At 43.8% G+C, this 18,561-nt stretch overlaps 1 protein-coding gene across 1 annotated transcript in view; it reads right to left on the minus strand.

The window, feature by feature from the left end:
- Window positions 1-18,561, minus strand: part of LOC129557430 (putative ATP-dependent RNA helicase DDX60) — a 60,548-nt gene that overhangs the window by 38,964 nt on the left and 3,023 nt on the right. Inside the window, 9 exon segments of the mRNA XM_088838343.1 lie at window positions 891-1,000; window positions 1,099-1,195; window positions 1,197-1,242; window positions 2,283-2,398; window positions 10,272-10,382; window positions 11,564-11,683; window positions 16,132-16,281; window positions 17,924-18,037; window positions 18,040-18,106. Coding sequence (XP_088694469.1) covers window positions 891-1,000; window positions 1,099-1,195; window positions 1,197-1,242; window positions 2,283-2,398; window positions 10,272-10,382; window positions 11,564-11,683; window positions 16,132-16,281; window positions 17,924-18,037; window positions 18,040-18,106 — 931 coding nt within the window.

The raw sequence follows: 18,561 nt of genomic DNA on the forward strand, positions 1-18,561 counted from the left end.
GAAGCCTGACCAAGGAACTGTGCCTTTGACTGTTTGCAAAAGAAGGCCATCAGCGGCTCAGCAGGATCAGAATTATCCTATTTATTTACCTAAGTTAGGTTTCTGATCCAGATACATCATTCAGGCAGAACTTGGAACTACTCCCTATGACATCAACTGTTGTAACTAAAGAAAACTGCATGTGGCTTAAAAACTGTCAGACTACAAGGCTTCATCTGACAACAGACTTTAGAGTATATTTAACTTGTTCAGTCTTGGAAGGGAGGAAAACTATTGCCTAATTATCACTTTGAGAGGCAACCAAAGCTTTAATGGGCCATCCTGAGAATAAAATGGAAAAGGAAAATAATGCAAGGAAAATTAAGAAATATTCCCCCACTCAAACCTCAGAGTCCCAAATGAGATCTCCTTAAGACTTCCACCTTACTGATTTACTACCAAAACATCACACTGTGATTGCTACGTCAGTGAAAAGCATTTTTTCCGTGTCTAACCTAATTCACAGTGATCAAATTCTCACGTGTATGACACACTGTCCACACAAAGTTGTAGCTGCACTAAGAGAAGAGACAGTGTCCAAAAAGGTGGATAGATGGACATGGGTGCTGAGAAGAAGGAAAACGGGCAAAGATAACATCCAAGAATAAAGAAAAATCAACCCAAAAAACTTCAGGTTAAAGAGTTCAGTCACTTTTAAGCTTTGCAGAGGCATACACAATTAAGGAATAGATAAAAACTGGGAAGCTATTCTTGCTACTTTTAAAACTCAAACTAAATATCTGTTAGAAGTACTGATTCTGTAATTCTGATGCGTACCACCCAGGCAGCTCTGCAATATGACATAAATAATAGTCTTTGCTCAGAACAAACATGGCAGAAGTGTCACTCACATGGTCCATAGTCAACACAGCACACAGGTGAAACTGGTCAAAGGAAATGTCATGATTCCTCACTGACCATACGTACTTCTCTAAGTCACTGCATCTCTCTTCACAGAGCACTGGGAGTGAAGAACAAGAATTTCCCAATGAAAGGACACACAATGATGGGATAACTTGAAAGGAAGAGACAAAATTCCTATGAATGTGTCAAACCGACGAAGTCTCACTTTATATGACTGCGTCATCAGCAAGTAGTTTTTGTGGGAACGGGCACGGCCGCTGGCATTTCTTGTAGAAGCAATACTTTTTTTCAATCATACTGTCTGCTTGTTTCCAGTACAGTTTTACAGATTGTAGCCACCTTAAAATTTAAATTACCTATTACTTATGCAGAACATGGAACCACTTCCTGAAATATCAAGTACTTCAAAACACAGAAAATTTTATGTGCCTTAAAACTTGTACATAAATGAATAGGCCCTGGAGCCAGATGACCTAAGATTGAATCCCAGCCTCCTTACCATGGGCTGAGACTCTTGGTTGAACCACAAAATCTCTCTGTGCCTCGTTTTTCATATTTAAAAGCAAATAATAATAGTAGTCAGAAAAACTATCTAACAGCAGCAATTAAAATAATAAATCATAAGGGTTTTTGGCCATCTTTAAGACAAATCAACATATGCAAAGTACTTAGAAAGGCACTTGGCAAATCAGAGTCTTTGCTATAATTGTTGTTAGTGGGCAAAGATCTAGCACAATGGAAAAATGATATGGGGCTTCCAACTAATAAGGCTTCCCTATCTTTTTAAACATCTGCAAACTGGGACAACATAAGAAGTCTCAAGGTCCATGGCAGACTGTGTCATTATGTGTGCGTGTTAGCTGCTCAAAGTGTCTGACTCTTTGTGACTCCACAGACTGTAGACAACCAGGTTCCTCTGTCCATGGGATTCTCCAGGCAAGAATACTGGAGTGGGTAGCCTATCCTTTCTCCAGGGGATCTTCCTGACCCAGGGATCGAAACTGGGTCTCCTGCATTGCAGACAGATTCTTTACTGTCTGAGCCACCAGGGGAGCCATTATACTATTTTAATTTTATTTCTTTGCAAAAGGACAAAGAAAAAGAAAAATAAATCACTTCTGGTAAGGCTTTTTTGAGATATGGGGTAAATTTCCTACTCAACTGCAGATCCGGCTGGGGGAACCCTTGGTTTTTTCCTTTACAGAGTGTGGCCTTGCTCAGCACCTGCCAGGAAGGGTAAGTCTATTCCCTGAATATTCAGAGATAAGGTAAGAGATTCATCAGGTGGCTATGGAACTTTCCAGAACACATATAGAAAAGATGACATTCAAACATTCAAAACAGATAAGTATTCTATCTAGACTAAAGCTCAGGCCTACTCAGTCAGATGCTCCAGGTTGCTGATGGTGACGGAAAGGGCCAGGAAGGGGCAGCGGATAATGATGAGGAGATGCTCCCAGATTTCTGCTCCAATTTCCCCACCAAGACAGTTGACCTATTAAAGACAAAAATGCTCCATTAAAACTGAGCAGGAGGTCTGAAAGATGTCTTTCCAAAGGACACAAACAGATGGCCAATAGTTACATGAAAAGATGCTCAACTTTACCCATCATCAAGAAATGAAAATCAAAACTCCATGAGATATCACTCACACCTGTCAGAACAGCCACCACCAAAAAGAACACAAATAAAATGTGTTGGCTGGAGGCTTCCCTGGTGGCTCAGTGGTTAAGAATCCACCTGCCAATCCAAGAGACACAGGTTCAATCCCTGATCCAGGAAGATCCCACACGCCACGGCACAACTAAGCCTGCACACCACAGCGATTAAGCCTGTGCTCTAGAGACCAGGAGCTGCGACTCTTGAGCCCATGTGCCACAAATGAAGCCCTCACGCCCCAGAGCCTGTGCTCCACAAGAGAAGCCACTGCAGTGAGAAGCCTGTGCACCACGAGAGAGAAGCCCCCACTCACTGCAACTAGAGAAGAGCCCATGCAGCAGCAAAGACCCAGCACAGCAAAAAAATAAAAATATAAAATAAGCAAAAATATTTTACAAAGCAATCTGAATGTCCATTACTCAGAGACTAAGTAAACACCTTTAAAAATATATTATTGGCGAGGGTATGGAGAAGCAGGAGCCCTTGCACACTATTAGTGGGAATGTGAGATGGTTACAGCCATTTAGAAGAGTACCAGAGGCTTCACAATAAACTAAAAACAGAGCTGCCACACACACAGCAATTCCACTGCTGGGTATCTATCCAAAGAAAGCAAAAGGATACATGCATCCCCCAAGTTTATTGTAGCACTGTGTGTAACAGCCAAGATAGGAAGCAACCTCAGTGTTCACTGAAGGATAGACGTGTGGATAAAGAGACTATAGTATGCACACCTAGAATGGAACGATATTTAACTATAAAAAGAATGAAATCCTCCCAACTGTGATCATGGAAGGACACCAAGGGCATTATGCTAAGTGAAATAAATCAATAAGTCAGATGTAAGAAGACAAACAATGATTTCACATGTGAAGTCTTAAAACACACACACACTCAGTTCACTTCAGTTCAGTTCAGTTCAGTTCAGTCACTCAGTTGTGTCCGACTCTCCGTGACCCCATGAATCACAGCACGCCAGGCCTCCCTGTCCATCACCAACTCCCGGAGCTCACTCAGACTCAAGTCCACAGAGTCAGTGATGCCATCCAGCCATCTCATCCTCGGTTGTCCCCTTCTCCTCCCGCCCCCAACCCTTCCCAGCATCAGAGTCTTTTCCAGTGAGTCAACTCGTCGCATGAGGTGGCCAAAGTATTGCAGTTTCAGCTTTAGCATCAGTCCTTCCAATGAACACCCAGGATCGATCTCCCTTAGAATGGACTGGTTGGATCTCCTTGCAGTACAAGGGACTCTCAAGAGTCTTCTCCAACACCACAGTTCAAAAGCATCAATTCTTCGGCGATCAGCTTTCTTCACAGTCCAACTCTCACATCCACACATGACCACGGGAAAAACCATAGCCTTGACTAGACGGACCTTGGTTGGCAAAGTCATGTCTCTGCTTTTTAATATATTATCAAGGTTGGTCATAACTTTCCTTCCAAGGAGTAAGCGTCTTTTAATTTCATGGCTGCAATCAGCATCTGCAGTGACTTTGGAACCCAAAAAAATAAAGTCTGACACTGTTTCCACTGTTTTTCCATCTATTTCCCATGAAGTGATGGGACCAGATGCCATGATCTTTGTTTTCTGAATGTTGAGCTTCAAGCCAACCTTTTCACTCTCCTCTTTCACTGTCATCAAGAGGCTTTTTAGTTCCTTTTCACTTTCTGCCATAAGGGTAGTGTCATCTGCATATCTGAGATTATTGATATTTCTCCCAGCAATCTTGATTCCAGCTTGTGCTTCTTCCAGCCCAGCGTTCCTCATGATGGACTCTGCATATAAGTTAAATAAGCAAGGTGACAATATACAGCCTTGACGTACTCCTTTTCCTATTTGGAACCAGTCTGTTGTTCCATGTCCAGTTCTGACTGTGGCTTCCTGACCTGCATACAGGTTTCTCAAGAGGCAGGTCAGGTGGTCTGCTATTCCCATCTCTTTCAGAATTCTCCACAGTTTACTGTGATCCACACAGTCAAAGGCTTTGGCATAGTCAATGAAGCAGAAATAGATGCTCTTCTGGAACTCTCTTGCTTTCTCCATGATCCAGCGGATGTTGGCAATTTGATCTCTGGTGCCTCTGCCTTTTCTAAATCCTGCTTGAACATCTGGGAGTTCACGGTTCACATATTGCTGAAGCCTGGCTTGGAGGATTTTGAGCATCCCTTTGCTAGCATGTGAGATGAGTGCAATTGTGCGGTAGTTTGAGCATTCTTTGGCATTGCCTTTCTTTGGGATTGGAATGAAGACTGATTTTTTCCAGTCCTGTGGCCACTGCTGAGTTTTCCAAATTTGCTGGCATATTGAGTGTAGCACTTTCACAGCATCATCTTTCAGGATTTGAAATAGCTCCACTGGAATTCCATCACCTCCACTAGCTTTGTTCGTAGTGATGCTTTCTAAGACCCACTTGACTTCACATTCCAAGATGTCTGGCTCTAGGTCAGTGATCACGTTATCGTGACTATCTTGGTCGTGAAGATCTTTTTTGTACAGTTCTTCTGTGTATTCTTGCCACCTCTTCTTAATATCTTCTGCTTCTGTTAGGTCCATAATATTTCTGTCCTTTATCGAGCCCATCTTTGCACGAAATGTTCCCTTGGAATCTCTAATTTTCTTGAAAAGATCTCTTGTTTTTCCTATTCTGTTGTTTTCCTCTATTTCTTTGCACCGATCACTGAGGAAGGCTTTCTTATCTCTCCTTGCTATTCTTTGGAACTCTGCATTCAGATGCTTATATCTTTCCTTTTCCTTTGCTTTTCGCTTCTCTTCTTTTCACAGCTATTTGTAAGGCCTCCTCAGACAGCCATTTTCCTTTTTTGCATTTCTTTTCCATGGGGATGGTCTTGGTCCCTGTCTCCTGTACAATGTCAAGAACCTCCGTCCAGAGTTCATCAGGCACTCCATCTATCAGATCTAGTCCCTTAAATCTATTTCTCACTTCCACTGTATAATCATAAGGGATTTGATTTAGGTCATATCTGAATGGTCTAGTGGTTTTCCCTACTTTCTTCAATTTAAGTCTGAATTTGGCAATAAGGAGTTCATGATCTGAGCCACAGTCAGCTCCTGGTCTTGTTTTTGCTAACTGTATACAGCTTCTCCATCTTTGGCTGCAAAGAATATAATCAAACTGATTTCGGTGTTGACCATCTGGTGATGTCCATGTGTAGAGTCTTCTCTTGTGTTGTTGGAAGAGGGTGTTTGCTATGACCAGTGCGTTCTCTTGGCAAAACTCTATTAGCCTTTGCCCTGCTTCATTCTGTGCTCCAAGGCCAAATTTGCCTGTTACTCCAGGTGTTTCTTGACTTCCTACTTTTGCATTCCAGTCCCCTATAATGAAAAGGACATCTTTTTTGGGTGTTAGTTCTAAAAGGTCTTGTAGGTCTTCATAGAACCGTTCAACTTCGGCTTCTTCAGCATTACTGGTTGGGGCATAGGCCTGGATTACTGTAATATTGAATGGTTTGCCTTGGAAACGAACAGAAATCATTCTGTCGCTTTTAAGATTGCATCCAAGTACTGCATTTTGAACTCTTTTGTTGACCATGATGGCTACTCCATTTCTTCTAAGGGATTCCTGCCCACAGTAGTAGATATAATGGTCATCTGAGTTAAATTCATCCATTCCAGTCCATTTTAATTCACTGATTCCTAGAATGTCTATGTTCACTCTTGCCATCTCCTGTTTGACCACTTCCAATTTGCCTTGATTCATGGACCTAACATTCCAGGTTCCTATGCAATATTGCTCTTTACAGCACTGGACCTTGCTTCTATCATCGGTCACATCCACAACTGGGTATTGGTTTTGCTTTTGCTCCATCCCTTTATTCCTTCTAGAGTTACTTCTCCACTGATCTCCAGTAGCATACTGGGCACCTACCGACCTGGGGAATTCCTCATTCAGTATCCTATCATTTTGCCCTTTGATACTGTTCATGGGGTTCTCAAGGCAAGTATACTGAAGTGGTTTGCCATTCCCTTCTCCAGTGGACCGCATTTGGCTGTGGTCCATGTGATCAGATCGGCTAGTTTCCTGTGATTATGATTTCAGAGTGTCTGCCCTCTGATGCCCCCTAGCAATACCTACCGTCTTACACACACACTAACAAGCTCAAATATATAGAGAACACATATGTGGTTACAAGAAGTGGGTGTGGGAAAAGTTGGTGAATAGCTTTTGTTTGTTGTTTCAGTTTAGTTTAAATAAGTTAAATAACTTTCCAGTTGATTTAAAAATAGCAGGTGAAAATAAGAGCTGGAAGCTTGAATCATCATCATACATGGTTTCATATTGGCCAACCACGTCAAGTTTACATAAACACTGACAGATTCAGCCAACACAAAATCCTGACACACACTTTCTTTTAATTCCCATAACCAATCCATCAATAATTCCTCTGTATCTTACTTTCCAAAATATCTTTCAAATCTAAGCATTTTCTCCACGTCCATGGATACCAGGTCATCCACAATATCCTCCTGGATGACCTCTGAGCTCCCCTGGGCCCACCCCTGCACTCTTCACGTCATAGCCAGTAGACATCTCGAGGATGAATTCAATCAGGCCATGTCCCCAATTACATTTTCTCAATATCTTCCCACTACATGTGGAACAAAATGCAAACTCCTGAACAGGGCAAACATTGTGTTGGGGGTTACCACCCCAACCAGCCGGCTGTCCAGCCTCATTCCAGCCCCTCTCCCTTCATGTGCTTACTTCTCTCCAGACACACTGGACTTCGCTTTGTCCCCTGAACACAAATTTCCTACCCCAGAGCTTCCACATACACTGTTCCCTCTGACCCGCTTTTGGACTTGCAGAGTTCAGCTCAGTGTCACCCACTGGAAGACTCTTCCCACCAGCACTGCAGAGCTGTCCTCAGGCTGCACCCGTCCCCCATCCGGCCATCATCACAGTCAGACAGGCTGCCCCTTCTTGCCACCACATGCAGGGAAGTGGGCTGCCACAGTCACATGCATGCTCAGCTGTCTGAGGCCTTTGGCCCAGTGAGTCTGTGGCTCACACCTGGGCATTCCCACACCCACAGTGCCTGGCATTGTGGAGACACTGCTTCTATACTTGCTGAATTCATGAATGTCCTTTGACCCGATAAAGCACATCGAACTAGATTCAGGGAAGATTCTCAAAAGTGGTCTCAACTTATAAAACATAAGTTTTCATCTATTTTTGCCCCCTAGATGTGACTTTCTGAGCCCTGAGGATGCCCAGGAACAACAATACCTGCTATCTAGCAGCCATGGAGCTGCCACCACTCCCTATGGTGAGCAAGGAACTAAGGATCTAAATAATCAAATCACAGGGCAGTGGTCCCATGTAGCTGAGACACATATGAAAGGGATGATTTCAGTGAGCCCAGACTCTTGAATCTTCCCATACACAGAAAAGTGCAATTCCTTAATGAGATATCTTGTCTTCCCTCAGTTCAGTTTGGTTCAGTGACTCAGTCATGTCTGACTCTTTGCGACCCCATGGACTACAGCACGTGTTCCCTGATTACCAATAATCTTTCGATTTTCAGACTACCTGCCCCTTGTTGCAAGCTTCTATATTACCTGACTTCCCACCCTCCCTCCCCTCCCTGTCTTCTCAGAGCAGTTCTCTCAGGGTCACTTGAGACGCTGTCTCCTGGGCTTGAAGCCCTAAAAATTCCCATGAAATGAAACATAACTCTCAACCTGTTTAGTTTTTAACTAAAACTTGTGTCCTATGATTTGATTATTCACATCCTTAGTTCCTTGCTCACCACAGGGAGTGGTGGCAGCTCCATGGCTGCCAGATAGCACACATTATTCTTCCTGGGTGCCCTCGGGGCTCAGAAAGTCACATTTGGAGGGCCAAAATAGCTGAAGGCTGTGACATCCTTGTCGATGATAGGGCAGGAAATACTTCATCTCACAGTGGTTTCCTTTAAACAGATTACACTGACACCTGGCAATCAACTGGAAAGGACTTACTGTCACAGATACTAGATAATTTTTGAAAATTCCCTTGCCCATTTGGTTTGGTGGCTCAGATGGTAAAGAACCTGCCTGCAATGTAGGAGGCACAAGAGACCCGAGTTTGATCCCAGAGTCAGGAAGATCCCCTGGAAAAGGGAATGGCTACCGACTCTAGTATTCTTTCCTGGAGAATTCTATTTATTATTGACTTCCCAGGTGGCACAGTGGTGAAGAAGCCACCTGCCAGTACAGAAAGCACAAGAAACACGGGTTTGATCCCTGGTTGGGAAGATCCCCTGGAGGAGGGCATGGCAACCCACTCCAGTATTCTTGCCTGGGAATCCCATGGACAGAGGAGCCTGGCAGGCTACAGTCCATGGAGTGGCAAAGAGTCAGACACAACTGAGGGACTGACCACACACAGTCAGATAACACACCACTCAGCTGAGTGGTGGCCTTACAGTCTGTACACATGACACTCTTCCCTGACTCTGCCAGAAGAGCCATTAGTCTCCAAAGACCTCCAGCTTTACCCTTACATAAACTGGGGAAGCTGAGGTACCCCATGTCACTTCATTTCAGAGCTTGGAGATGAGAGTACAGTTCAAGGCACTGGAGTGCAAAGACAAAGCTGTTGGATGTTTTGCAAACGTGAATATTCAAGGCCTTCAAGATAGAGCATGTACAGATTGAGCAGAAATAAACACAAGAAGTCAGCTTCAAACAAATCAAAAGTACAGCCTTCTTGGTGACTCCTAGTTCACACAAGAAAAGTTAAGTGAAATATAGTCTTATCATCATTTCCCCTTTAAGCCGAAAGCCCCTTGGCAGAAGAATTCTATAATGCTGTAAGCCTCTCTGAATAAATACTCTTACTCTGCTGTAGAAACATTCTCAGCACCCTTCATTTGCCCTATAAATGTCTATTTTCCATGCTGCTCTCTCTGCCCTGGGAAACTGAGCCACAGAGGCTATTTCAAAAGGGTTCCGGGGTTCTCTGGGTCCATCAGATTTGGCCAAATGAGAGCCTGGGCAAGAGACCTGAGGGGAATGAGGATGAGGTCTTAGTGCCACCTGCTGCCTTCCTGGCAGGTTGCCCTGAGCCAGCTGTGCCCCCCTGCCCACCCCCCTACCCCCACCCCCACCTCCCGCCGCCCTCCCCAAGCAGCCAGCACACACAGAACCTCCCTGTGGGCCTCAAGGACCGCATCTTTGCCTCATCCCCTTAAGCCAAGGGGTGGGCTCCTTGCCTGGCATTACTGCACCAACCCCACAGTGCCCCCTCTGCACTATACACACACCTTTGGAAAATGCTCTTCTTGAATTATTCTGTTTTGGGTATGTCATTGGTTTCCTGTTGGGACCACAAGTGAAAAGATAACTTATATAACTGACATTCTTGTTAGAGGCCCAATTCTTTGCTTTAGGGATCAGAGATTGGATTTTGGAATCTCTACTCAGGAAAACCTATGTCCTGGTGGTTAGTTCTGCTCCCCTGAAACAGTGATCACCACAGACAGCTCCTCTGCCATCGAGAGGCCCACAGACACAGATACCTGGTCCTGAGCCAGAACAGGAAAACGGAGCCTAGAGACAGACTGGTGTGGTTCACGGAGAAGCCGGTGTCCCCTGCCACCCAACAGAAACTCCACACACATGACAAAGCCCCGAAGCAGCAAACATCTTAAGTGTAGTGCTGATGCAATCAGGAAATCAGCCCAGAGAAACAACCCCAAGCCTACCTCAGCAAATATGATGCATCTGATCCTTTTCACCCACGACTGGCGGTGCAGAGCCAGCAGCAGAATTTCAAAGCAGGCAGGCACTGTGATGAGCACCCACAAACAAGAACACTTTGAACGCTTGCCACATACAGATGTGCTTCTAAGAATATAAAAGAGATAGTTAAAACTCCTAAATGGAGCTGCTAATAGCTAGAAGACAATGGCAAGACACTCCAGTACTCTTGCCTAGAAAATCCCATGGATGGAGGAGCCTGGTAGGCTGCAGTCCATGGGGTCGCTAAGGGTCGGACATGACTGAGCGACTTCACTTTCCCTTTTCACTTTCACACATTGGAGAAGGAAATGGCAGCCCACTCCAGTGTTCTTGCCTGGAGAATCCCAGGGACGGGGGAGCCTGGTGGGCTTCCGTCTATGGGGTCACACAGAGTCGGACACGACTGAAGTGACTTAGCAGCAGCAGCAGCAATAGCTAGAATACAAGACTGTTTCAGAGAACGTTCCACTACAGCTGCAATGTATTTTTCTGAATACTGTGAAACTGCAATTTTTGTAGGTCTAAATGGTAAAATATCAGATTTGAAGTTTAAATTCTTATTTATGAGCAATCAAGGTAATAACAATAGAAGGAGTTAATTGTCACAGATTTATTTCTTCAAAATCTGACCCTGAGGTTCAGTTTAGGTTGAAAAACATTTATTAAAACTTAACAATGATGGGTAACTTCTTTGGTGGTCTAGTGGTTAAGACTTCACCCTCCAGTGCAGGCGGTGTGAGTTTGATCCCTGGTGAGGCAGCTAAGATTCCACATGCCTCACAGCCAAAAAACCAAAACATAAAACAGAAGCAATGTTGCAACAAATTCAATACAGACTTTAAAATGGTCCACATCAAAAAAATCTTAAAAAAAAGAAATTAACAATGATGGAAGTTGGGACAGGATGTTTGTTTAGCTTTAACCATTTTCTGTGAGTTCAGTAAGGAGGAAAACTGATTTACTTAACACCAGAAGTCCGTCCATAAATATAACATTTGAAACCATGACGAGCATCCTTCTCATCGAGAAAGATCAAGAAACAGTTATTCTAAATGGAAATCGGAGCTTTTACTTTTTATACCATGGGGTTTTTCAGATCATTTTCAATCCACTTATAAATCAGATGATGCCTTTTGTATATTCAAGAAAATTACTTGTACAAGACCCTGGGGAGGTACCGCACTTCTACTGAGACAGACTCCTCAGTGCTACCATGTACATCAGTAACCAATGCATTAGTTAGCGTGCATCCTACCTGAGAGTTCAGAACATCACGACAATAGTCCCAGGTGAAAACACCACACAGACCTTCCCCATTTGGCAGATTTTTGTTAAAACGATTCTCAATGGTTGCTGCCACTTAATTGAGAAGGGCCTGATTGACAAAGAAAGAGATTCGTTTATCATGTGACAGATTTAAAGAATTGATGTTTTTGAACTATGGTATTGGAAAAGACTCTTGAGAGTCCCTTGGACTGCAAAGAGATCAAACCAGTCCATCCTAAGGAAATCAGTCCTAATGTTCATTGGAAGAACTGATGCTGAAGTTGGAACTCCAACACTTTGGCCACCTGATGAGAAGAACTGACTCATTGGGAAAGACCCCAATACTGGGAAAGATTGAAGATGGGAGGAGAAGGGGACGACAGAGAATGAAGTGGTTGGACATCACTGACTGAATGGACATGAGTTTGAGCAAGCTCCAGGAATTGGTGATGGACAGGGAAGCCTGATGTGCTGTAGACCATGAGGTTGCAGAGTCAGACATGACTGAGACACTGCACTGAACCATGTGACAGAGCCCTGGTAAAACCACAGAGAATAACAGGCACTGTGAAAACACGTGCTGCTGGGGGCAGGGGCAGGAGGCTTCATCACCTCCTTCTCCTCCCGTCTACCCTAATACACTGACCCACAGGCTGTCTACCAGCTGTGTCACTACGCCTGAACCTTGGTCATGGCCTCAACCTAACGTAAAATGGGAAAATGGCTTCAACAGAGGGAAAAACAGGAAGCGTTGCCACACATGAGAAACAAAACAGCTGCTCCCCGGGCGCTCAAGGCTTAGAGAGAAGCCATGCGTCTATGTAGGAGGATGGCTGAGGTGGGCAGTGCGGTGCACATGTGGTCCTTGTATTTGGGGATGGCCTCCAGACCTCTACCTGTCAGGATACAGGCGATCCTCACCCCAGACCAGGCAGGATTTGAGTATGTGCAAACCCACACACATCTCTCTACTTCATACTTTATGCCCCTAGAAAGTTTCACCTAGATTAAAATGTAAACTTTAAAACACAAGCATAAAGATACTAGAAAGTGAACAATTTCACATATCTTCATATATTTGAGCACACACATGGCAAAGCTAAATGGAAATACTGATAAATCTGACTACACAAATATTAACAAAATACCATTAATATAAGGGCAATATAGCAAAAAGACAAAATGACAAAGGTATATTGGTTATAATTTGGAGAGAAAAAGAAATATACTTATTACATACAGTTCTGGTCAATCAATAAAAAGGGAATTCCCCTCCACGAAAAGAAAAAGAAAATGGGCAGATTTCATGAACAAGTAGCTCATGAATAAAGAAATATCACTGCTCCCCCCATGAAAAAAAAAAAAAAAGAAATATCACTGCCCAGAAATCATATGGGAAGACCCTCCAGTCAGTAATCACAGAAAAGCAGATTTAATATGAGATGGAAATTTTTTATCAGCGTGGAAATAAAATTTTAAAATCATAGGAAAGATGTTAAAAAATAAGAGAATATATACCTCCAAACATTTCCAGAGGGAATAAAAATAGATTTAAACTTTTAGAAGAGTAATTTAGCTTCTAAACTTCTGGGTCCTAAAACTGTTAGAAAAGGAATATGTACTGCGTTGAATTACCAATTCCACTTCCAGTAAGCTTAATTTTTCTTGATGTATTTTTTGTTAATTTCTTACTATGAACACTTACTGCTTTCACAAGTATGAAAAACAGAAAAGCTACAATAAAAACTAAAGTGCTAATTTCATTTAAACATGTTGATCAATCTGGTCTGAGTCTGACTCTAAGTCACTCAATGCTACATTTTCCTAAAAACATCAATAAAATGGAGTGAAATCTCATTTTAATCTGTAGAATCAAAGTTATGTCAACTAAATCTGCCTTTCCTAAGAGTAATCACATTAAAAACAAGGGTTGTAAATGAGGATATGCAAACTTATACTTCCTGGAAATCAAACTTTCATCAAAATAACAAAGATCATATTTTGTTGTTAAGTTTGACCTTAGGTGGTTCTACCAAGGGAACATTGCATGCAAAGATGGGCTTGAAAAAGGACAGAAATGGTATGGACCTAAGAGAAGCAGAAGATATTATGAAGAGTTGGCAAGAATACACAGAAGAACTGTACAAAAAAGATCTTCACGACCAAGATATTCATGATGGTGTGATCACTACCTACAGCCAGACATCTTGGAACTTTTAAAGTCAAGTGGGCCTTAGAAAGCATCACTACAAACAAAGCTAGTGGAGGTGATGGAATTCCAATTGAGCTATTTCAAATCCTGAAAGATGATGCTGTGAAAGTGCTGCACTCAATATGCCAGCAAATTAGGAAAACTCAGCAGTGGCCACAGGACTGGAAAAAGTCAGTCTTCGTTCCAATCCCAAAGAAAGGCAATGCCAAAGAATGCTCAAACTACTGCACAATTGCACTCATCTCACACGCTAGTAAAGTCATGCTCAAAATTCTCCAAGCCAGGCTTCAGCAATATGTGAACCGTGAACTTCCAGATGTTCAAGCTGGTTTTACAAAAGGCAAAGGAACCAGAGATCAAATTGCTAACATCTACTGGATCATGGAGAAAGCAAAAGAATTCCAGAAAAACATCTATTTCTGCTTTATTGAGTATGCCAAAGCCTTTGACTATGTGGATCACAATAAACTGTGGAAAATTCTGAAAGAGATGGGAATAGCAGACCACCTGACCTGCCTCTTGAGAAACCTGTATGCAGGTCAGGAAGCAACAGTCAGAACTGGACATGGAACAACAGACTGGTTCCAAATAGGAAAAGGAATACGTCAAGGTTGTATATTGTCACCCTACTTATTTAACTTATATGCAGAGTACATCATGAGGAACACTGGGCTGGAAGAAGCACAAGCTGGAATCAAGATTGCCAGGAGAAATATCAGTAACCTCAGATATGCAATGACACCACCTTTATGGCAGAAAGTGAAGAGGAACTTAAAAGCCTCTTGATGAAAGTGAAAGAGGAGAGTGAAAAGGTTGGCTTGAAGCTCAACATTCAGAAAACTAAGATCGTGGCATCTGGTCCCATCACTTCATGGGAAATAGATGCAGAAACAGTGTCAGACTTTATTCTTTTGGGCTCCAAAAATCACTGCGGATGCTGATTGCAGCCATGAAATTAAAAGACGCTTACTCCTTGGAAGGAAAGTTATGACCAACCTAGATAGTATATTCAAAAGCAGAGACATTACTTTGCCAACCAAGGTCAGTCTAGTCAAGGCTATGGTTTTTCCCGTGGTCATGTATGGATGTGAGAGTTGGACTGTGAAGAACGCTGAGCGCCGAAGAATTGATTCTTTTGAACTGTGGTGTTGGAGAAGACTCTTGAGAGTCCCTTGGACTGCAAGGAGATCCAACCAGTCCATTCTAAAGGAGATCAGTCCTGGGTGTTCATTGGAAGGACTGATGCTAAAGCTGAAACTCCAATACTTTGGCCACCTCATGCGACGAGTTGACTCACTGGAAAAGACTCTGATGCTGGGAAGGATTGGGGGCGGGAGGAGAAGGGGACGACAGAGAATGAGATGGCTGGATGGCATCACCGACTCGATGGACATGAGTTTGAGTGAACTCCGGGACTTGGTGATGGACAGGGAGGCCTGGCGTGCTGTGATTCATGGGGTCACAGAGAGTTGGACACGACTGAGCAACTAAACTGAACTGAACTGAGCCATAAAACAAATATGGCCAGACCACCGGGCGTGAGGCACAGGCCAGGACTGATGCGCAAGAGCAGACTGGATACACCCAAGGAGGGCAGAGGTGATGCAGGTCCTCAGTGACTGCACACTGCCCAGCAAAATGGGGCTGCCTCGCTCAGTCACAGCAAGAAGCTGAACGGCAAGGCTGCAAGTCCAGACTCTCCCTCACAACCCTCCAAGGAGAGTGTTACTTTAGACTCTCAAACTGGAAGGAGAAAGCGCAGAAGATAAAGTAACGCTCATGGAATAGAACAGACTGGTGGTTGGTCGGAATGGTGGTAGGGGCAGGAGAGTGGGAAGGGGTTAAAAGGTGCAAAGTTCCAGTTGTTAGTCAGTCCTGGGTGTAACAGTGACTGTTCCGAATAACACTGTGTACCTGAAAGCTGCCAAGAGTGTAGTCCAAAGTTCTCATCACAAGGGGAAAAAAAGGTATAACTGTATGAGGTGTTTCATGGTAACGAGAATTACTGTGGTGATCACGTCACAATATACACCATTACTGGCCATTATGGTGAATACCCGAAACTAATACATGTCAATTTTACCTCAGTAAAAATTGAAAAAATAAACTGGAAAAAAAATAATAAAGTGGGCTAATCTACCATATCACCACAGGCTTATTTCAAAAAAGGAGGTTCAGGAGTAAATGAGAAAATTCACTTGATTGTTACCTTGGTGGGGGCCACGTCCATGAGCATCCCCTTGTCACCCAGGAACGACCCCCAGCCCTGGGATGTACCTTGGTGGAGGCCACATACGCGACCACCCCCTTGTCACTCTGGGATGACCTCCAGCCCCAGGACATACCCTGGCGGGAGCCACATACACAACCACCCCCTCACTGCCCTCATGCAGCACCCTCTCCATGCAGTAGTAGGAGGCATAGGTCTTCCCTGAGGACTTGGGGGCCGTGACGACCTCAGACTCAGTCTTATCTACGATGTCCAGGAGCTCCTGCTGCAGATTCAGAGCACTGTCTCATCCACACCAGGTGCGGTGACAGCAAAACCAGTACGTGAAGACACCTCCCTCATAACTCCCTTCTAATGGCAGCAGGGCAGACGTGGGCTCTAGTAACCTGTTTCCCTCGGGGGTTGGTGCCACCCTGGGCCCATCCCCCAAGCAAGAGACCATTAAGAGCAACTGTCAGCCAGCCACCTGAGGGGTCCTTCTTGGTGACTGGTCGTGGGCCCCTCCCCTCTTGTGTATAAAAGGAGTCTGGACTGGGACTGAGGGAGGTGGTTTTCTGAGATACTAGTCTGCCATCTTCTGGGTCTGCTGGCTTTCCGATTAAAATTCTTATCCCAACAACTTGCCTCCTGACTTATTGACTTGCCGCAAGCAAAGCGAGCTTGGGCCGGGTAACACTGAGCCGCAAAGCAGTGGTTGGGAGCTGAAAACACGCCAAGACATCCTAGAGGACTTGTGAGGAGCTCCCTGCCTCTCCCAGAAGAGAGAAGCGCAGTGCTTTTGAGCGTACAGAGGTGGGCTCTGTGTGAAAAATGGAGACTGAGTCAGAACTGATTATCTTGTTCTTGGGCGTATTTTCTTTCTGATGACTTGTCATTAAGTGCAGCTTGGCTTGGAGAAATGAAGATCTAAGAATATGTATTTTTGTGAGGGTGAAAAAGTAGCTGAATAGAAAAAAAATCAATAACTAGCCATTTTACTACTTATCTTCTCCTTTGTAAAGAGAAGAATGGCCCTACTTTAGAGGGACTGTGGGTCCTTCATTAAAACAGATTCTCATCCCTCAGCCTGCACTTTCATTCATCAAAATGATGACTCATCAAAGGATCAAGAGCTCGTGTGATGGGCAGTAGATAGAATAGCCCTCCAAAGCCCCACCCTGCTCACTATCTGAATCTAAGCCCACTCTGGGCTGCACTTCAGAGTGAAGGCAGCATCGGCAGTGTGCTGTGTGTAGGATTCCTGGGAGCCCTGCTGCCCCAGGCCTGCCCTCAGGCAGGAAGGACCTGGGCCCCGCCCCCGAGCAGCAGAGAGCAGCGGGCGACCAGCACGGCCACAAGGAGGACACAGTCAGGTGCTGATGAGACAGCCTGTGAGAGTGAGCCTCTGAAATGGCTCTCTTGTAGGTAAGCATGTTTAATTCATAGGATTGGACCAATGCAGAAATGCGTCCTTTTATTCCTAATTTTATATCCATCAATATTATTCTTACACATATTTATAGAAAAGCAGTTCCTGTGGTCCCAGATATGGGCTGTAAGTACCTAAATGACTGTCTATACTGTTTAACCTCCCTGAATCTCTGTGTACTTTCCTGTATTTACACAGGAACCCTACTGACTCAGGGGAACCTCGGAGGCTGCTCCATATGATACAGTCGGAACTTCAAGTACACACATGTGAATCCACCAGAACACCTCCAAGAAGATGGTCCACTTACAAAAAGTGGATGATATGGAAAATTCACTTTCTTTAAATGGGAAAAGGTCCACATTTGACATTTTCTGCGGCAGTTTTAAATGACATGATTCAATATTAAGAATTTCACGCCAACATGATATGAGGAACCACAATCGTGAGTCGCTTCTGAAATCAGATATAATTATACAATAGAAAATTCAGGCATTACAGGCCAGTTTTCAGGAATAAAGTCCTGAACTCTGGGCTCTGCATACTTCCTCTCATCACACACCAGATAGTGGCCCATGTACTGCACCCGAAACCAGACTGGTCCAAGGCCCACTGTGAATATTTGTCCGTTTTCTTCTCCTTTATGCCCTTTCCTGTGGCATGTATTAGTTTAAAAGTCCAACTTGAAAGTGATTTTTAAATTATAACATCATTTAAATGATCAAAATTATTTATTTTTTTTTTAAATAAAACGACTGAAAACTAATTTTTATCAGAAAAGCATTTTACCATCTTTGAAATTTTGCAATATTTATTGAAGAAATCTTTTACCATCTAAATCATTACCTTCAGTTCAGTTCAGTCACTCAGTCATGTCCGACTATTTCGACCCCATGAATCACAGCACACCAGGCCTCCCTGTCCATCACCAACTCCCAGAGTTCATTCAAACTCACGTGTATCGAGTCAGTGATGCCATCCAGCCACCTCATTCTCTGTCGTCCCCGTCTCCTCCTGCCCACAATCCCTCCCACCATCAGAGTCTTTTCCAGAGAGTCAACACTTCGCATGAGGTGGCCAAAGTATTGGAGTTTCAGCTTTAGCATCAGTCCTTCCAATGAACACCCAGGACTGATC

The sequence above is a fragment of the Moschus berezovskii genome, chromosome 7 (genome assembly GCF_049115385.1).
Source record: "Moschus berezovskii isolate FMDL1 chromosome 7, NW_MosBer_1.0, whole genome shotgun sequence".
Taxonomy (NCBI): domain Eukaryota; kingdom Metazoa; phylum Chordata; class Mammalia; order Artiodactyla; family Moschidae; genus Moschus; species Moschus berezovskii.